The following is a 20,327-nucleotide window of genomic DNA, read 5'->3' as shown; positions in this document are numbered from 1 at the left end:
TGACCACGGGTCTAGAACAAGCATGTCAAACTCGTGGCCCACTGGCCACATGCCTCATTTATTTGGTCCGTGTTAGCCTTTGAGTTTGACATGCTTGGTCTAGAACAAGTAAATCCTAGCTGAGTGAGCTAGATCGCTGCAACTAATGAGCAAAGTACTATAGGGTTGAAAGGAAGAAGGGAACACTGGGAAAGGCTTCATGGAGGAGGAGGCATTTTAGTTTGTGCTCAGAGAGTGAAAGGGACTTTCACACTACATAAAGTCTAGCTATTTTGAAATAAGCAGCCCCAGTTAATTTATGACAAGGACAAACCTGGGGCAATGTTAGGGCCATTTCTAGACTTCAAATCCGCTGTCTGTCACAGTCAGGACCATGCCCCGGGGAGCTGGGGAGCTGGAACAAATGGTACCGTAAGCCATCCCACAGATGTATTTTGCACGTGAAACCAAAAGTTATGATTCATTGCCAGCACAGCTTTGAAGGAGAGAAGCTGTAACAGACTGAGGTCAGGCAAGTGACACCTGCCCGCCTGCTCCTCTCTTAGGTTTGATGGTTCTGATTTCTGTGCCGTTACAGCTGTTTATTCTGTGTTTAGCACTGAACGGCTCTGGTGCTTTCTCCCTTGAGTGTCTTGAGCGTCTTCGGCTCTTCACAGCTGCTTCCCCCTAAGCACAGTACCTGGGACTCTTCTTTGTCTGCTCTGCTCGATGGGTAGGATCCACTCCAGCAGCAGGTTTAGAGAATCAGTCTGATTGCTCACTCTACATGCAAACCTAAACTTCCCCCCTGGACTGTGGTAGAGCCCCCGAGGGAGTAGCATCAGCTGGGGCAAAAGGGTAGCGTTTGGACAGGTGCTCAGTCATTTAGCACGTGTCTCTCAAAACCTCTCCATCTACCTTTCAGTTGTTGGGGGATGGGAGCCCCTTAAGGCTGAGCTTTGTGAGTTGGTGCCGGGCAAAGTTGAAGGCTCTTTTCCCCCTGACTCCTCACTGTCTTTCTCCTGCCCAATGTCCAGCTAGCTCTCAGTGGCCTGTTTTAAGGGCTCCTCCTCACCAGTCCTCTTCCTGCTTAGAACCACAGCTAGCTGCTCTGGAGAGGACAACAGATATCACCTCTTTGTGTATTTTTTTTTAAATAAACATATGAAGGGCATATGAAATGAAATTACTTTATAAGAGTGAAATTGGAGGTCGATGAATTCAGATCGATGCCTCTGAAGTCATTTCACCAAAATCACATCTCCCTTTTCCCCCCTAGGTAATGTAGAAAGCTCCAGAAATGTGCCTGTGTTTCTGGCCCTAGGACTCTCCGGATGAATAACAGTGATTTCCCAGAGTGCAAAGAGAACTATGACTTTGCTTCTAGATTGAGGATATTGATGAATAAAATGAAGGACCCTAGAGTACTCAGACTAACATTGTTTGAGCAAATGGCATATGTAACACCTGTGCCTCATTTTCTTCATCTATTAAGTGGAAATAATAATAATAGTAAAGAGCCTTCTGGGGTTTTTGTAAGGAATAATACATTAATACTTGTAAAACTTGGAACAGTTCCTGGCACATGAGTGCTCAATAAGGATGGCTTCTTATTACATGATAGGTAGGTAGTGAGAGAGCCCCTGTTCCTGCCTGTGTGCCTCTACATGGTGGGGGTTGCCACAGCAGGTTAAGGAAGACACGGACATACACAATGACATGCATCATGTCTTTTAAAGGGCCACATAACATTTTTGGCTTTGTGGACTATGGGGTCTGTCACAATTACTCAACACTTTTGTAGTGAGAAAGCATAGGCAAGACTTAAATGAATTGGCATGCTGTGTTCCATAAAACATATTGACCCTGAAATGTGAACATCCTAAAATTTCACATCATGAATTATTGTTTATTCATTTTTTCCCAAATATTTAAAATGTAAAAATTAATTGCATGGGCTTTATAAGAACAGGTAGTAGGCTAAATTTGACAAATTTGACCCGTTGGCCGTAGTTTGCCTACTCCTGACACACAGGTAGATTGCGACAGATACAAAGGCCACATTAGTGGGCTTGAGGAATCTTCGCAATTGGTTGGGTGTTGCGTGAAGAGAGATGACCCAGAAACTCGGAGACCTTGTTTTAGAGCCCAGCTCTGTCATTTCGGAGATGTGCGTCTTTGGAAAAGTCTTTTAGGTTATCCTGGCCTGAGTTTTCATGTCAGGAAAAGGGGGAATGGACAAAGTTGGATGACTTTTAGGGAATGGACTTCCAAGCAATAAAAGAAGTTTTATGAAGGGGAATTGGACCTTTGAGATGGATCGTGGAGGACAGGGAGAAAGGCACGAGAAAGGAAAATGTGGTACCGGTTTGGGTACTTTGCATTTGGTAGCTCACTTGACCTGGGAAGGTAAACAGTGCTGTGGTATGGATGATGACCTCGGATGCCGAAGTGAGGAATTAGAATCATTAGAATATCACAGCTTCAGGTTGTTAGCAAAATTCCCCAATTTTTCAAATCAGGCTGGAAAAGGCAACGTGACTTGTCCACGCCACATGACTGGCCCCCGGGGCCAGTGACCCTTCCAGCCACCACATTGCCCCCCAGCCGTGTGGTAGAATGCAATTAACTGCAGCTGCATGACGTGACCTCAGAGGGGAAAAGTCTCATGTGAATGACAGAAGCTGCTTTCAGTCCTTTCTGAAAACATGACCTCATACCGCAGTGTATCTAACAAGGTAGGTCTGTGCGTAATCCCATTTCAGAGAAGGGTCACTGCAAAACTGCCAACGCAAGGCCTTGCACTCCAGCAACCTTTTGCCTGGCTTCCTGCTGCGTGTCTTAAATTTCAGCTCACATGTTTTTTCTTCAGCAAAGCCTTTCCTATTCCCCTAGTAGGTCAGGTCTTCTGTTACTTGCTCTGGTAGGATGCTGTTTTTCCTTCACAGCATTTATCAGAGTTAATAATTATGTTTCTGTGTTTTGTAACAATTAAATTAGCACCTGTTACCTGTCTTTCCAGCTACATAATAAATTCCGAGAGGAGAGAGATTGGGTCTATGTAGTTCATGGGTGTAGTCCCAATGCTTTGTATGTTGCCAAGACACATAATATACATTTCTGGAATGATTGAATGTTCTCTTGTTAGTCATAGAAATGGATGAAAACAGCCCTTAATTTAGCAAAGGCTAATAGGCAGAAGTTACTGTCTTCACTTGTTGATGAAATGGTTAACATTTCTTTCTTCATGGACTTTTTTCTTTACATTTTTTAATTTTTTAATTGGTCATCTCTTACGGATCTTCTGATCACAGAAAGACAATAACCTCATAGTCTTGGCATAGCTATTAACATTGAAGTCATAACACTTAAGCCAATGTTAAAACAATTCCTTAACTACACGTGTATAGGGTTGGCTTAAAAGGCATACACACTAGATGCCTTATTTTGTAGAGAAACTTTATGTTTCATAAACTATGCTCAGAGATTTGTGTAAACATTTCATGGTTTCCCATAAGCCATTCAATTTATTCCTCTAAATAATAAAATGTGGCTAGCTCCTTTCTAAGTTGCTTCTATTTTAAAAATTAATTTGTTCTATGTGCATATACACTTGGCTTTAGAGCCATGTCGCTGAGTATGTTGTCAGGAATTTTAGAAAATTGTAACATAGAATATTGATGAAGGGTCACCATTACCTGAGCATCTATCAGCTTGAGGTTCTTCTTGAAATATTTATTTTTACTTCCTACTTTTGCTCTCCTCAAGAGCATCTTATTCTTTCAAGGACTGTGATTTGCAGGAAAATTGAAAAGACTTAGAAACCTCAAGTTTGATAGGATTCCATCTCCTGAAAAGCAATCTACTTGAAGATGAAGCTTAATGACTCAGGGAAAAAAGCTGATGAAATTCACCAGCCTCTACTCACATAACCAGCATGTTCCTTGTTTAAAAAGATTATTTTTTTTGAAAAGGCATTCTAAAGGTTCCTATCACATAGCTTGAAATTGGATTTTGTATTAAAACTTCCCCAGTCCCAAGGAGTAGTCTAGAAAGCAAAATGAGTGACCACAAGGATTTGCCGCTGAATGGAACTGAATGGGGGAGTAGATGACAGCCCATAAAGAGCCTGTCATTTAAAGAGCACAGCTCTCCTCAGCGCCCAAGGCTTCTAGCTTGGGGCTCATGTTTCTGCATGTTTTCTTCCTCTGCTCAGGACTTGTGTATGGAACCTAGGAAGCAGGTCTCTGAAAGCGCCATGCATGCTGGGTCTTCGTCACATGTCCATGAATTGCCCTAGCAATCCTTACCCCTGTTTTTACTTAGAGAAGGCAGAACTAACCATTTGCAAAATTATGAAGTAGGTGTAAGTTATTCCCTGTGCTTTAGTCTGCTTTTTTTTTGGGGGGGGGGTGGGGTGGGGTGGTGTGGGGGTTGTGCTGTGATCTCCTGCATGGGTTCATTCTTCTCTGCCCTCCTCCCCGCCCCGCTCCCCCCCCCCGCCCCCCTACACACTAAGGGCTTCATGTTTTAATGCTGCCTGGAGTCCCAGTTTGTGAGAAGGAAATGTTATGTGATACCTTATTTCACATCAACGTCTCCCTGATATTACAGCAACCACTATCCTCTATTGTTTAGGCATCACCTTCTATCAGGTACCTTATTTAAGTTCTTTTGCTCTCCAGTCTGTGCTTGCTAAACAAGCTCCCTGCCCTTTGTGACACATCTACCCAGTTCTGCCCTTTCAACCCTTTATGCCAGTTTCTCTCAGGGCAAGGTGCCAAGACTGCCTATATCAGAATCAACTGGGGAACTGGTTACAATTCAAATTTTGGGGTTCTTCTTTATCACTACCGTATATCTGGTGATCGGGCCCACTTATTTGCGGTTTGATGAGCTTCCCAGGTGATTCTTCCAGGAACTGAAGTTGAAGAAGCATTGCTTTCCATCATTTCTTCCTTCCCAAATGTCCTCTCACTCTCTCCAGCTTTTGTCAGCCTTCCAGTCCCCGCTTTTTATGGGATTTTCCATATTCTTCCTAGTATTCATGGTCACTGGAGTAGCTATCACTTGAGGATTGTAAATTCATGCGATGCAAAACACCATGTGTTAATCATCTTTATTATCCCCAGTGTTTGGTCTGGTGCTTTGCACATAGAGGCCACTCATTAAATGCTTGATGAATAAATGAATGGTTCACTCTCTAGAACTAAAAATAAAGACAGGGCTATACCTCACTCAAAACAAACAAACAAATTTCTTAAGTGGAAATATCATCAAGCTAGTGGGGAAAATGTTTGTAGGTAGGAAATCTTTTTTGGTGACTCAGATATGAATGCAGGAATGCAACATCATTTTTTTTTTCAGTGTATAAGGTCAGACATCAAAGAAAGGCTGTTCTTTCTCTATAGAGTGGACGGTGAACAAATTATTATCTGAAATGGTTATTATTGCCCACCACGAGGCCCCTGAAAGATCCACAGAGGACACAAGAGATGCTCCAAGGCCCTGCCTCCGGCGCTCACTACTCTTGGAATCTCTCCGTTGCAGGACTATAGGCTGCGTGGTGTGATGTCTCTAGGGCTCTGGTTGTCCTAACCCAGACCCCGGTGCATTAACTTGGGAACTATGTGGTCCACTTGGAGTGCATCGAGGTGCACCTATGGTCGCACTGTCTGAAGGCCTGGGAAGCCTCCCTGTTGCTGTGATTCCCGAGGAACGGAAGAGTTCTGTCTTCCACAAAGGGGACCCACTCCTTGACTCTTGGACCCCCCCCCCCCCACTAGAATGTGAGCCTCAGTGGGGATATTGTCTTACCCATCTTTGCAACACAGTATCTGGCACACACGAGTGTCTAAGAAATGCTTGGCAGACAAGACCGTGAATGAATGTGTTGTGTTCCCATTTCTTTGGATAACTTACCAGTTTAAAAAAAAAATTGTTTAATGTCATAACCCTAAGACATCTGTGAGCTGCATTGAAATTCTTCAAAAAATATTGATTTTTTTATTATTTGAGCAAAGTATTAATGTTTTATGCTAAAATTGGATATTCTCCCAGCTCTACTCATTGTCCTCTTTTAGTTTGGCTTTGCTTGCTCACTGCTAAGAGTTCCTTCTCTCTTTTTTTTTTTTTTCCCCGACCAAGTGGAAAAACCTTGAGATTATTACATGACTTTGATGTGACTTTAGACCTCAGATTTTAGCTGGTGACCCTCTAAATGGATCATCTTTTCCTTGCTTTGGGATGCATAGGGGTGCTTACAAAACCCTTCCTTGGGGCCTGGGGAGGCAGGAGACCGGCAGGGGAACATGCCAGGCTCTGATGAGATGGTGCAAACTAGCACATGTCTTCGGGTGGGAGGAAGGCTATGCCGTACTAAGTACCGAAGGAGCTCTTGCTGCCACAGAGCAGTAGTTTCACCTACATAGTGAAAACAAACAAGCGAGCAAACGAAAAGGTGCCGCCGTATGGGAAATCGTTATGGTATAATCCAAAGTGCCTGTCACATGTGTTTGCCTGACTTCAGCCAGTTTACTTTTATGAAAGGTTTATTTTTCTCCCTTGTAAAATGGCACTGTAGTGCCTCCTTGCTGTGTTGTCAGAGAGGTCAGGGAGAGTGGCTGCAGAGCAATCAGTGTAACATCTGGGACAAAGCGAGGGCTCAATCACTGGTTTTAGTCATTATTGTCATAAATGCTCCAACCCGGGTCCTTACAGTCCCCTTGGCACTGGTGTAATGAATCAGGGGCCATCCTGGCTGGCTTACCATAGAGCTCTCTGGATTCCCTCTGAATTCCTCATTACTTATTTATGATTGGAAGACACTCTTCATTCTCCAGCTCTCTTCCTCCTGCCCATATTTCCATGTCAGTATGCAGAGTTCATATATTTAAAGTTAAATTCTGGACACCCTTTGCCTCTTATAGGCCCTTTGCAATTGAGGAGATTTTTGGTTGATGCTTAACTGGATGTCTTTTTATTGTACTGAAAGGAAAAGAAGATAGGCTTTGTTGAGAATGGCCAAAATATTAGGACCCTCTCAACAGAGCGGATGGTCTTGGCATTCCAGAAAAATTCAGCAAGTCACGGAAGACCCACAGCTCGGTGCTGGGAAATGTCCAGGCCCCAGCCCCTCTCTTTGTGCTGGAGACCAGTTCTCCCCATCAGAGGTTCTCTACCCAGGAGCTCAATCACGGTCCTCTTCTCCACCTACCGCCGGCATTGGCTTTTCAGCATGATACTCATTTTAGTAGTACACGCATTGGCTCCTTTGAGGGAACATTTTTAAATGCAGGTGCCGAGGTCCACCTCCCAGATCGGATTTGCTGTCAGAGATTCTGCGAATCAGCACACGACCCTATTTGATTGTATTCACTCAGGGCGCCGGTCCTGTGCATCGTCCATCTGCCAGCCTCTGCTCTGGGAACCAGAGCTCCATCAGTGAACAAAAGAGACAGATCCCTGCCCTATTAGAGAGGGAGAGGCAATAAACAGAACCGTTAGGTAAATTGTACAGCACAGAAAAACCATGTTCTGTATAGGAAAACAAAGTAGGGGGACGGGCCCAGGGGTACAGCTTTACGACTTTTTAATAACTTCTTCGTTATCCTAAATCCTAAGCCCATCTTTCCTTTTTTTTTTTTTTGGCCATGGTGCCTGACCGTTACCCCAGTCACTCCCTTGGATGAATGTGGTGGGTGTTTTCTGACATGGGACAGGATCCTGACTCTAGTCGTGTAAGTTCAGGCTGAAGGGCTTGAGTCCCTGACAGGACCTCACACTGCCTGTTGTCCCCTGAAAGTACCTGTTCCAGTTTATCAGGCAGCAAAGAGGAAACTCTCATTGGAAAAAAAAGGTAATGGAGAGAGACTGTGGAAACAGGGCGCCTTCCTGAGTGTGGCCAAGCCTGAATGCCCGAGGTTGGGGGGCCGGGACAGTAATTTGCAGCCTCGATGAATAGTCAGATAAGGAAAGTCACGCTCTGGCATCAGCTCGTTGTGTAGAAGCATTTGGATGTGCTTTTGTCGGTAGTGCATAGAAATTGTGGTTGCTTGAATGCTGCCTTAGAACAGATTAATTACTTAGCTTTGAGGCTCTCAATCAGCAAGCATTACATAGAAGGGAGTTCCAGGCCCCGAGGAACGAGAGACAAGGAGTTCCTTGGAATGACCCCAGCTGCCAGTCAACAGGATGAGATAAGGCCACCTCACGCACTGGACTAGTGGGCGCGCCGAAGGTATTCCTTGTCTCTGAGTCAAGGGATAGCTCTTCCCAGGGAACCCGCTGCTCTGCTGCGGCACTAATCCCCGCGCCTGTGCCGTGGCTTCTCTTCCTCGGGCTTCATTCACACAGGCAGTCTGTGCAGGCAGGGGCATGCTTCCATTCCTGCGACCTCTCCCTTCAGCGTAGGTTAGTGAGTTCACTCAGGTGGGTATCTCCTCACCGTCCTTTGCCAGTTCCACTTCTGGTGCCCAGGTGGTTTGATTTGCTTTAAAATAAATAGTGAGCAGAAGATAATTTGGTTATTCCTGATCCTGCCCTGCAGACTCATGTGGATGATGTAATGGGTATTCCTAAGCGAGAACCGGCCATGAATGCAATCATTGAATGGAAACTACCAGTAAAACCAGCCTACCCCCTGTTATAGAGTTCGGTGGATTAGATCAGGGCCAGACAACTGACCATCACATCCACCGCTTCTATTCCCTGCTTAATTTTCTTGTAAATGGAGATTTGAGGGGAAAGTCAGGAGGGTCAAGTAGAACTGCTTGAATCTGATGTCAGAGGAAAGACCCTGAAAGATGGGAGGTGTAAGAAGGAAGAAGGAACTATTATTTACATAACACCTATCCCACTTCCTGCAAGCATTTGGAGTTGGCGTTAATTTAATAAAGAATAAAGCTAAAAGTCCAGAAAGTTCTGTCCAGTTGCTTCATTGCCAATAAGCGATATCAGTGGTTTGTGTCCACTGATTTCACAAATACTAACAGTTTTCTAATACAATTGCAGTGTTTTTGAGTTAACCTTAGAAGCCCTCTTCCTTTTTCTCTGATACGGTGGTGATGGATTTTCACTGCTTCACCCACCCTTGCACATCTGGTCCCCTTTTGGCTAAGAACATACTATGAGATGTGAGTTGGGGCAGGGCTTTTTCTTGGCTGACGGCAGAGGTTGCCCGAGAGTGCAAGCAGGAAGAGGTTGCCAGGTAATCGCCGAAAGGCCGGAGAGTGGAGAGTGAAGGGCAGCTGTCTCTAGGAACATGCCAGCCCACATGTTACATCACAGCTCTCGATGCTTGCCTGTTGGAGTCTCTAATCCATGAGATAAGAGCCAGGCTGTTGGAAACCTTCCATGGGACTTTTGCCACCGAGGCCCTCCTACCCTGCGGGGAAACCAAGAGGTTTTTCCAATGGGCTCGTCCAAGCCCAAGTTTAATAGTTCTCAAAGATTACTTCACATACTATCAGGAATGATATAATGGAGCAGTTAATTACATCATCTCAGAGACAGACCAGGGTTTGAATCTCAGTTCAAGAGTTTACTTTCTGCGTTGGAGGCCAGAATGGTACCAAGTGTTAGACCCATGGGGTCAGACCAGACCTGGGTTCAGCAACCTCAGTACCTGAGTTCTGGCTAAGAAAAAATTCAGAGCCAAGACTCAAAATATAAGCAAAAACTTAATAAGAAAGTCACAAAGGTAGAAAAAGTGAGCTATAGAAGAAATGGGCTCAGGAAACAAGTTACAGAGGCAAAAGAAGGGCTCATGAAGCTTGAGAAACAAAGGAAAGGGTAAAGCACCTGGGGGGGGGGGGGGAAGGGGAGGAGACAGGAAAGGCTGGCTCCTCCGAGAGGAACAGCTCGCTGGGTCCTCTGTCCTGAGGGCTTTTAAGGGTGGAAATGTCAGGGGAGGTCCCAGGGAAGGATCTCAATAGACTATTCATCAGCTTTCTAGGTGGATCTTTTCAGAGTCCTGGTCTCCATGATTGGATGACACCAGGCAGGGGGTAGTTAGTCCGTGCAGCTGGCCCCAAGGTCTGCCGTGGCATCACTTCCCTGGTTTTGCTACTTTTCTGGGCCTGGAGCTGAAACCCAACCAAGGCCTAGATGTTATGACGTGGCTCAGAACTTCATTGTCCTGGGGGCTTAATGCTTAAGGGCTGTTCTCCACTCCCATCTTCTTTCCCTCTCTAGGGGTAGCTAACCCCATGACTAGCAACATGCCATGGGAGGAAAGGTGAGGGGAGGGCCTGAACCATCTGACCAGGGCTGTGCAAGGTCAAGGGGTCTAAACCACATGACCAGCTGGGGCGGGGCGGGGGGGGGGCGGTAAGTTACCCTGGGGCAAGGTCCTTGGGTCCTTGTTTTCCCAGTTTTGCTTGATGCTAGACACCCAGGGCTTTCCTTCTTGGTGACCTTCTGTTCCTGGCCTATCTTCCTTGCTTTGCTCATGTCTGTCTAACTGCCTACCACACCTGTATGACTTTTAACAAGTGCTCAACCTGTCTGAGCCTCAGTTCTCCCACCTCCAAAATGGGCCAATGGTATCTACTGCTTAGGTTATTGTTAGGGAGCTGTGCACTGTGCATCCACAGGGGGCGCTATAATGGAAGTGGCATCAGTAGGAGTTGTGTAACACAGCAATGCTGGTTCTTGTGAGTATTAGGCGTAATGATACATGAAAAGAATCCAGCATGGTGTCTGGGATAGTGTTTGAGAATGGGACCTAGTGTTATTCTCTCAGGCACTCGGCTGTTATTTGCTGTTGCGCTATTTTGAAACTTGCTTCTAAGAAGGAAAATAGTATGGGGCGCAGAAAACACAATATTCAAAGACCTGGCAGCAAGCAAGTGTTTTCATGTTCCGCAAATGAGACTTTCCATATTCTAGAACTCAGAGGCTACATCCTAAAGGATCTGAACAGCCTATTGAGGGGTTTGGGTTTGTCTTCAGGGCAATAGGCAAGCAATGAAGAGCTTTAAGGGGAGCGAGAGAGTCAGACCTGCACGTTAGGAAGTTCATTTTGGCTGAAATGGGAAGAAAGTGATGATGAGATTTGGCAGCATTTTGAAGGCAGTGGTTAACCATAGTCTCAGAGGCAGGCCCAGGTTTGAATCTCCGTTTGGTGTTTATTCTCTCTCTTCTGTATCACTCTCTGAGCAGCTGCTCACCCTTCCTGATCCTTACAGGCTCCCAATACCTTTTGCTTGCCAATCTTCCAAAAGGGTCACTACCAGTCTGTCTTTCTCCCTTTTAAACTTGAGATCTCTACTGTATCATTTTTATACCTGCCAGACGTTGGGATCATTTATGAAACAGATTTTTTTATAATGGTCCAAAGCTGGTCTTTTTGTTTCTACCCTTGTCCCTATAGTCCTTCTCCACTGAACAGCAGAGAGGTCCTTTTTAAAAGGAAGGTCAGCTCATATTATACTTGTGATCAGAACCTCCCTGTGATTCCCATCTTCCTCATAGTCAAAGTCAGCGCCTTGCAGTGGCCTCAGTGCCCCTAATGGTCCTTCCCCATGGAGCTCCCATCCCTGAGCCTTGCTCCCTTCGCTCATCGCCCTCTCTTCGCACTGGTTTCTCTGTGTTTCCTTAGACTATGCGAAGCACAGTTCCATTCATCAGGGTCTTGGCACTTACCTGGAATTCTCTTCTTGCAGATATGCATCCATAAGGCTTGGTCCCTTGCTTCCTTCAGGAATTCGCTCAACTGTCCCCTTATCAGAAAGACTTTCTTCACCATCCAGTATAAGTCATCCATGCCATATGTGTGTACACACACACATACACACACACACTACACACACTCTTACTCCTGTCCCCTTATGTTCTCCCCACTCCACTACAACACTTCTCCCCATCTGACATTTGCATTTATTTGTTTGTCTCCTTCCACTGGAATATAAGGTCTGTGAGGACCGATACTTTTTTTTTTTTTTTAATTCATTGACCAATTCTTGGGATCTAGAAGAGAGTCTAGCAGGTCATTCTGAAATACCTATTAGGTGGCACAGATAAATATTTGTGGAATAAAACGGCTGCGTAAGGGAGTTAGAACTAGACCTTCTACCACTCTTGCAGCTGGTTCAATGTCACCTTGTTTTAAGAGATCCTACAACCCACTCAAGCCCTATCATGTCTGAACAAGCAGCCACAGTGACCATGAACTTTTGCATATTCTGACATATGCTTCTGTTTTTCTGCCTTTTACTTAGAATGGAATTCTACCACCACAACCCTCTGTTGTGTCTTCTTTTGTGTGGGAAAAATGTCAGAGCTTCTCTCCCAACAGCGATGAGCTACAAAGCGCTTTAAGTGATGGCGGGTGGGCTCTCTGAAGGTCTGCAAGAATGTGCTGGACCCTGGTGCAGTTTCCAGTGTAAGCCATCAGCAGCTAACCAACATGGGCCAGAGAAGGCAGGTGAATGGGGGAGGGCGAGGGAAGGGGGTAGACTCAGACAGCCTGAGGCTATGAAAGGCTCTAATCCGGCTCCACTTCGAACTTTTTATTAGGCCACAAGGCTGTGTTCTGACTCAGGACCCCTTCCTATCACCACTTTGCCTGCTGTCATAACGGACCTTCCAGACCAAAGTTACCCTGACTTGGAGCAGACCCTCCTCCATCCCACTGAGCCCCGGAGGCAGAGGTGATGTAAGGTCCGAGCTGCGTTGTGCCTAATCGGCTGGGAGAATGTAGAGCCGTGGTGGCTCAGTCCACTGCTTTGCTTTGCTTTCCAAGCTTTGTGCTGCTCAGTGACTCTGTTGCCATAATCCTAATTGCCTGCAGCCCTTCATCATATGTCACTTTGTGGTCACTGTCATCCTGCCACATGAGCTCATTGAGATGGAATTATCGCTCCTGTGCTTTTTGGTCACTTGAACCCTCAATAGAACTAAGATGTGTTTTAGAAGGATCATGGAAAGTATGACATCAACACGGAGAAGGAACACTTTATGGCTGGTAACGCTGATTTCACAGCCTGCCAGGCAAGAGTCTTACACACACCACCAATCTCGGGCCTGCTTGTCTCCCTTTCCTGTTGCGGACAGCCTGCGGAGTAGCTAGCCAGATCCGTACGCAGATGTGAAGAGCTGTGCTTGTAGAACCCGCTGCCCAGCTGCTAATGCATCAGGAGACCTGGGCTTGCTGAAAATTAGGAGGAAATATGCTCTCATCAAACATGCTTTTAAAAACTGTACTCAATGTGTGGAAATATTGCATTAAAGCAGAATTTTCCCTTCAAGTATGAATAACACAGACCTTTGATTGCAGGCAAACGTGAAGATTTCTCTGTGTTTCCAAGTGTAAGGGGGTACTCCAGAGTTTAAGACCAGGCCCTGTTTGGTAGGATTTTTAAAGTCCGAACTTCAAACCATCGTTGTTGTTTTTTTTGGGTTTTTTTTTGGTCTTTTTCTTAGAGTTATTTAGGTTTATAAAATTAGCAAAATCTTCCACAGCAGTTTCTAACCCCACTTTACAAAGGCTTTACAAAGGATTAGAAAAACATCAAATAATATTAATGGAAGGAGAGATGACTTAAGAGGTAACATTCCTGACCCTAATCGCCTCATCCATGACACCTCAGGACCGCCACTAAAGCATCAATCTTAATAAGGTGATTTTGGCAATGAGACATTTTCTGGAAGGTGATTGTACTAACCAAAATGTAAAAGAAAATCTGCTTTAGCAACAAGGAGAAAATTATTTAATGCTTAAGAAGTTTGTTGTGTTTTTCGAATTGGCTGTTAGCATGCATAAATATGCATACAGCAATGCAAAGCTATAATCGAACTGTTCTTTTCCATTAAGACAACTGTGTACATTGCTCAGTGAAGGGGGACTGCATGTAAAAAAATCTACAAGCAGAGACAGTGACTTAATCCCCGATGGGCTCTTAGAATAATGATTCACCATAGATGGTGGGATGGTAAGGTATAAGCAAATCATTGGTAAGATTAATAAAAATAAGTAATTAGTCATGCTTTGGATCTGGCTCTAATGATGTGATTCCTTTTCCTACCCAACCCCCATCTTATTTCTACCAGTAGGTTGGGATAGCTGGAAGTCAGCCGTTGTACAACATGCTGCGAGCAAGTCTCTCACCCACCTTCTCGCTGGGATTTCATCTGTTAGTCATCGTGGCTGTCTTATTTTCCCATGTGGACCATATAAGCGCAGAGACAGAAATGGAAGGAGAAGGCAATAAAACGAACGAGTGTACTGGCTCATATTACTGTAAGAAAGGGGTGATTTTACCCATTTGGGAGCCCCAAGACCCTTCCTTTGGGGACAAAATTGCGAGAGCCACTGTGTATTTTGTGGCCATGGTCTACATGTTTCTCGGAGTCTCTATCATTGCCGACCGGTTCATGTCCTCTATAGAAGTCATCACATCTCAAGAAAAGGAAATAACCATCAAGAAGCCAAATGGAGAGACCACCAAGACAACTGTGAGGATCTGGAACGAGACGGTGTCCAACCTGACCTTGATGGCCCTGGGGTCTTCTGCTCCAGAGATCCTCCTTTCAGTCATTGAAGTGTGTGGCCACAACTTCACTGCCGGAGACCTGGGTCCTAGCACCATCGTGGGAAGTGCTGCGTTCAATATGTTCATCATCATCGCGCTTTGTGTTTACGTGGTCCCGGATGGAGAGACCAGGAAGATTAAGCACCTGCGTGTGTTCTTTGTGACGGCGGCCTGGAGCATCTTTGCCTACACCTGGCTTTACATTATTCTGTCTGTCATCTCTCCTGGGGTGGTGGAGGTCTGGGAAGGTTTGCTTACTTTCTTCTTCTTTCCCATCTGTGTTGTGTTTGCTTGGGTAGCAGATAGGAGGCTTCTGTTCTACAAGTATGTCTACAAGAGGTACCGGGCTGGCAAGCAGAGGGGAATGATTATTGAACATGAAGGAGACAGGCCATCCTCCAAGACTGAAATTGAAATGGATGGGAAAGTGGTCAATTCCCATGTTGACAACTTCTTAGATGGCGCTCTAGTTCTGGAGGTGGATGAGAGGGACCAGGACGATGAAGAGGCTAGGCGAGAAATGGCTAGGATTCTGAAGGAGCTCAAACAGAAGCATCCGGATAAAGAAATAGAGCAATTAATAGAATTAGCTAACTACCAAGTCCTGAGTCAGCAGCAAAAAAGTCGAGCCTTTTACCGTATTCAAGCTACTCGCCTGATGACTGGGGCGGGCAACATCTTAAAGAGGCACGCAGCGGACCAAGCAAGGAAGGCTGTCAGCATGCACGAGGTCAACACAGAAGTGGCTGAAACCGACCCTGTCAGTAAGATCTTCTTTGAGCAAGGGACCTATCAGTGTCTGGAGAACTGTGGCACTGTGGCCCTGACCATCATCCGCAGAGGTGGCGATCTGACCAACACTGTGTTTGTTGACTTCAGAACCGAGGATGGCACAGCCAACGCTGGGTCTGATTATGAATTTACTGAAGGGACTGTGGTCTTTAAGCCGGGTGAGACCCAGAAGGAGATCAGAGTTGGCATCATCGATGATGACATCTTCGAGGAGGATGAAAATTTCCTTGTGCATCTCAGCAATGTCAAAGTGTCTGCTGAAGCTTCAGAAGATGGCATACTAGAAGCCAATCACGTTTCCACACTCGCTTGCCTTGGCTCTCCCTCTACTGCCACCGTGACTATCTTTGATGATGACCACGCGGGCATCTTTACTTTTGAGGAACCCGTGACTCATGTGAGCGAGAGCATTGGCATCATGGAGGTGAAAGTATTGAGAACATCTGGAGCTCGAGGAAATGTTATCGTCCCCTATAAAACCGTCGAAGGAACTGCCAGAGGTGGAGGAGAAGACTTTGAGGACACCTGTGGAGAGCTCGAATTCGAGAACGATGAAATTGTGTAAGTCCTTTTTTATATATATATACATGCACGTGTGTTGAGTGTTTGTGGATGTGAGAATGCATGCATGTCCTTTTAAATTAAATGGCATACAAGGAATGGAATAGTTACTATACCAGAACACTTTCAAATCTCAACCCTCACTCACGTACCATCAGTATACTCTATACACAGAGATCTTAATTTGGATCACATGATATACACACAGTAAGGGAATGTTTAAATCATCACATCAGGTGCCTGACTTCATTACTGAGTACTAATTGGGAAAATCCAAAGGAGAGATACCTCTGAAAAGAATTTCCTGGCTACCAGGGCTGTCTGGAACAATCGGTGCTGCTTTTATCTGACACTGTGGTTTTGTGACAATGTAAGATGATGTTTTGCTTAAATGTTAAGACTTAATTATAACTTAATGACCAATCCTGCTTTTTCAGTTTTATGCCAACATGGAAAAAGTCATATAGCTCTTATTTCATTCGAGTCTCATTTTACTTTGCCTGGTGAAACAAACCCGTTACCCTACTGATATAGTGATGGGGAGAGAAATGTTTCTATACAAGCATCCTAATTGACAGGGCGCAGGTCAGAGAAGTGGACAACAATTTATTCTTCCTTTTGCCACTTTACCGTGACATTTGCCAACATTGTGACATGTAGTGCCTGGCTGTGCCATGAATTTTCCATTGACAGTTGCTATTTAGAGAGCTATCGCTCCTTCCTTGCCTAGGAGGGGTTATCACACTCATCAAACGCAAACCAGAAAATTTGACTTCTCGAGCAATGTCCAAACTGGAAAGAAGGAAGAAAGGAAACTATGTGTAATAGATTCGATGCAACAAAGGACAGTAATAGGAATTATTATGTTGGTGGAGTCATTGCCAACTTAGAAATTTCAGGAAAAAATGGTAAAGTAGTTTGTTCTATAAATCAAGCATGTCAAACTCGCGGCCCATGGGTCGCATGTGGCCCACAGTGAATGTTTTTGCGGCCCAGCCAACATAATGGTGTGAGCAGTTATTTACAATTATGAAAGGAAGTAAGTCTCCTGTCAGGTCCAGAATGACTGACATTCACCTTGGGTCAGTTTGGAAAGTAATTACTGTGAACAAGATTTCCCCCAAAGTAGGAAATGCAGTAGCAGAGAAGAGAAGCAAGTGTCAGGAAGAAAACATTAATTTTATCATTGCTCTTGTTCTTTTTTTTTTATACTATACTTTTCAAAATAATCCTACATTTCGATGAAAATTGAAGCTTTCGTTTTCTTGTGGCCCACATAAACTTAAACCTTGTTTATTTGGCCCGTGTTAGCCTTTGCTTGGTATAAATGGTTAACTTGTGTAAACGGCATCTATATGTCAAATGGCAAGTACATTCTTTCCAAGTTGAAATTTCTCCTGCTATAAGTATAGAGAAAACAAACATAGAAGTGTGTGTGTGGTGGGGGGGGGGGGGGGGAGGTGGGCAGAGGGAGCAGATATTTTTGAGCCTTCCAATGTCTTTGACACTGTATTACATACATGAACAATTACTGAGTGTGATATCTCAATGAAATCAAGCAAAACAGTGATTACAACATCTATCCTTGGATGTGTGTGGAGGGTGGGGGTTGCTTTTGATGACTATCTGTTTTATGTTGGTTCTTATAATGTTAACGTTTCACTTAGTAAGATGTATTTTGTTAGGACAGTTGCTTCATTAAAAGGTAATAAGTAGTGTAGTACCAAATGAATAGCCTGCATTCCCAGGAAGGATTTTCCCAAAGGCCTTGTGTTGAATGTGATCCTGCCCAGGTTAGCATACAAGCACAAGCTCTATTCCTTTGCTAGGAATTCTTTCTCATTATATTTTCTAATCATTTCAGTTATTGAATTCTCTTGTAATAGATAGCACTTTGTAGGCCATGTAAAAGTGTATTACTTATTATTAAAGGAGTATTGCATGTTACTAAATGAACTCACAAGGGTAGCCCTTAAATATGTCCAAATTGGTATTTTGTATTTATTCATTTTACTTAGAATGTTTTCTTATGAAAAATTGGTCTTGCTTTCTCTTAATAATGGCTCTGTACTTGTTTATCTGAGAGGCTTTTCCTATGTACTCTGCTATCCAGGACTTTTACCAAACCATAAATAAATAACCTTCTTTTGGGCACAGTGCAGAATCAGAAGGGGGGGGTGGGGAGACTGAGTGATTGATAGAATCATTTTCTATTCTGCCAGCTCCATGTAAAACACTCACCCTATGCCATTAGATTGATTGAATTCTTGCAAAGGAAGGAGTATTGCCAAACTCCAGCTTTAGAAATTTATATATCTTGTGAAAAGTGGTCTTAAGAATTGGAATTATCAATATGGCATCTCTGTATACATGTTCTTAGGACTATTCTAGACCAATCACCAGTTCCTAGTTTTAAAATCTCTTACTGAATTTTATTTGCTAAGTGGAAATATGAAGTTTTAGAAATGGCAAAACATTTTTATTTATAAGTTGAATAAAATTACACCCCTATATATTTTTCTTTTTCTAGAATTTTTATTTTTACCTCATAGAGTTTTATGACTGATGAATAACTTAGTAGATGCTTAATAGGTCTGTTGTTTAAATGTATTTGTTTGGATGAGTGAGACTTAGACTTAAAATAGGCGCCAAGGATTATCAGTGGTCCCTCACTGTATACTTTTTATGGATATTTTATTTCTGGTAGTTGCTTCCAATGTCAGGTCCACACAGTCAGATCCAAATGAGAGAGTTTTGTCCTCATACAGTGAAATTGAACTATATAGAATCAATGCAATTTATCTTTAAGGATGAATTCTTATCTCCTCCAATTAATTACACAGTTAATCTCAAAAGATTATTTTCTTAAAAACCTACAATACATAAAGAGGACTGTTGACACCACTGAGTTTCATTAAATACTTCAAAAAAAATTTTGTTTGTTTGTTTAATGCTATGCACAAAGCCAGAATTTATGATTCTTTCCAGAATACCATAGCACGATTCCTGGAAATGTCTGGATTTAAAGGCTGTCTAATTTTAAGAAGCCATTAACCAAGACAGAAATAGGATCCAGTCTAATCAGGGATGGAGATAAAGAGGCAGTCAGCTTTATTGAATCTTGCGTTTTAAGAACATAATAGATTCCTAATCTTTGATCTTATTTTTAGTACAGAAATCATTTAAATTTATAACTATGTCTATGCCTATTAATTTATATTTTTATATAAATGAGTTGAATTATTTCAGTCTGATCTTTTTAAGATCAAAGTCTATATTTGAGAAAAATACTGATAAGTGATAAGTGGTGCTTGTGGTCTCTAATAAAATGTATTCTTGGCAAAACATTTTAAAATTATAATGGAAAAACCCATTAAATAGATATAATTAGCAGCACATGCATTTGTATAAACTCAAGCAATGACAAATACTAAACTCATGCCAGCTAATCTTGACTTTCAACAGGGAATTCTGTCTTATGTTAAGAGCTAATAAAAAAAAATAAATGAAGAATATGCTACTTTGGTTTGTGGTTTGGTAGGTGATATCCACAAAGTTGGCATGCTACTATGGTTGTTCTTTAATGATGCTATTTTAGTGGTAATAATTATTATAAAATGTTGCTTTGTCTTCTAATATCTAACTTAGCTTCACTATTGCAGAAAATGTTTAGGTTAATTAATTAATATAGAGACAAATCAAATTTAATTATAGTACTTAGCTATAGCTCAGCATTAATATCATATTTGGAAGACAACTCAAAAAGATCATCAGCATTTAATATTATATGTTTTAAATGTAGAGTTGAAAAACAAAGTATGTAGGTTGGAAAATTTATATAATATATTGCTTAGCAAATCAGTTTACTGGGCATTTCAGACACAGCATATTCATTATGAAATGGCTTTGTCCCAAATTAAGTTTAACAACTATTACATTTTCAAGTATGATTATAACTTCATTAACTAGGAAATAAAATACACAGGACAACTAATATAGATACTTGACACTAAACATTTACGTTTTGGGGGGAGAAAGATAGAATTAAATAAAATTTTATTATTATATAGATTTTATGAAATTATTATTATTATATTCCAGGGAAAATAAATATTTTGCTTTTGCTGTTTGTATTACCAGTATCCTTTTGCTTTATAGAATTTGAAGGAATAAATACCTCGCTATAGGAGAGAGTAATTCAATTCTGAAAGTAGCCAAATATGTAATACAAGAAGGCAGCCAGCTGTAAAAAAAAAAAAGAAGAAAGAAAGAAAGAAAAGACATAAAAATATTAAGAAAATTTGAAGTGATCAGAAGAATAATTATGTGTGTTTGGGGAATCAGAGATGATGAAAAATACTAGAGAAAATAACGTTAGACAAGAAAGGCTATTAGCTCATATTATCTTGAGTCCAACATAGTGAATATTTACTTTATGGCAGAAGAATTTAATCAACTACA

The 20,327-nt window shown here is 42.8% G+C and overlaps 1 protein-coding gene across 7 annotated transcripts in view; it reads left to right on the top strand.

Moving 5' to 3' along the window:
- SLC8A1 (solute carrier family 8 member A1) overlaps positions 1-20,327 on the top strand; it is a 354,154-nt gene that overhangs the window by 57,263 nt on the left and 276,564 nt on the right. For 4 of the 7 annotated variants that reach the window (XM_079791812.1, XM_079791813.1, XM_079791816.1 and 1 more), the window contains one exon: positions 14,035-15,866. In XM_079791812.1, coding sequence (XP_079647938.1) covers positions 14,068-15,866 — 1,799 coding nt within the window. In that variant the 5' untranslated portion in view covers positions 14,035-14,067. Of the gene's footprint in view, positions 1-12,598; positions 12,633-14,031; positions 15,867-20,327 lie in introns of those variants that run through there. The other 3 variants (XM_079791814.1, XM_079791810.1, XM_079791815.1) reach the window with 2 other exon arrangements.

The sequence above is a fragment of the Cnephaeus nilssonii genome, assembly GCF_951640355.1.
Source record: "Cnephaeus nilssonii genome assembly, chromosome: 15".
NCBI classification, from domain to species: Eukaryota; Metazoa; Chordata; class Mammalia; order Chiroptera; family Vespertilionidae; genus Cnephaeus; species Cnephaeus nilssonii.
The sequence above is the reverse complement of the archived record's forward strand: the minus strand, read 5'-3'. Positions and strand labels throughout refer to the sequence as shown.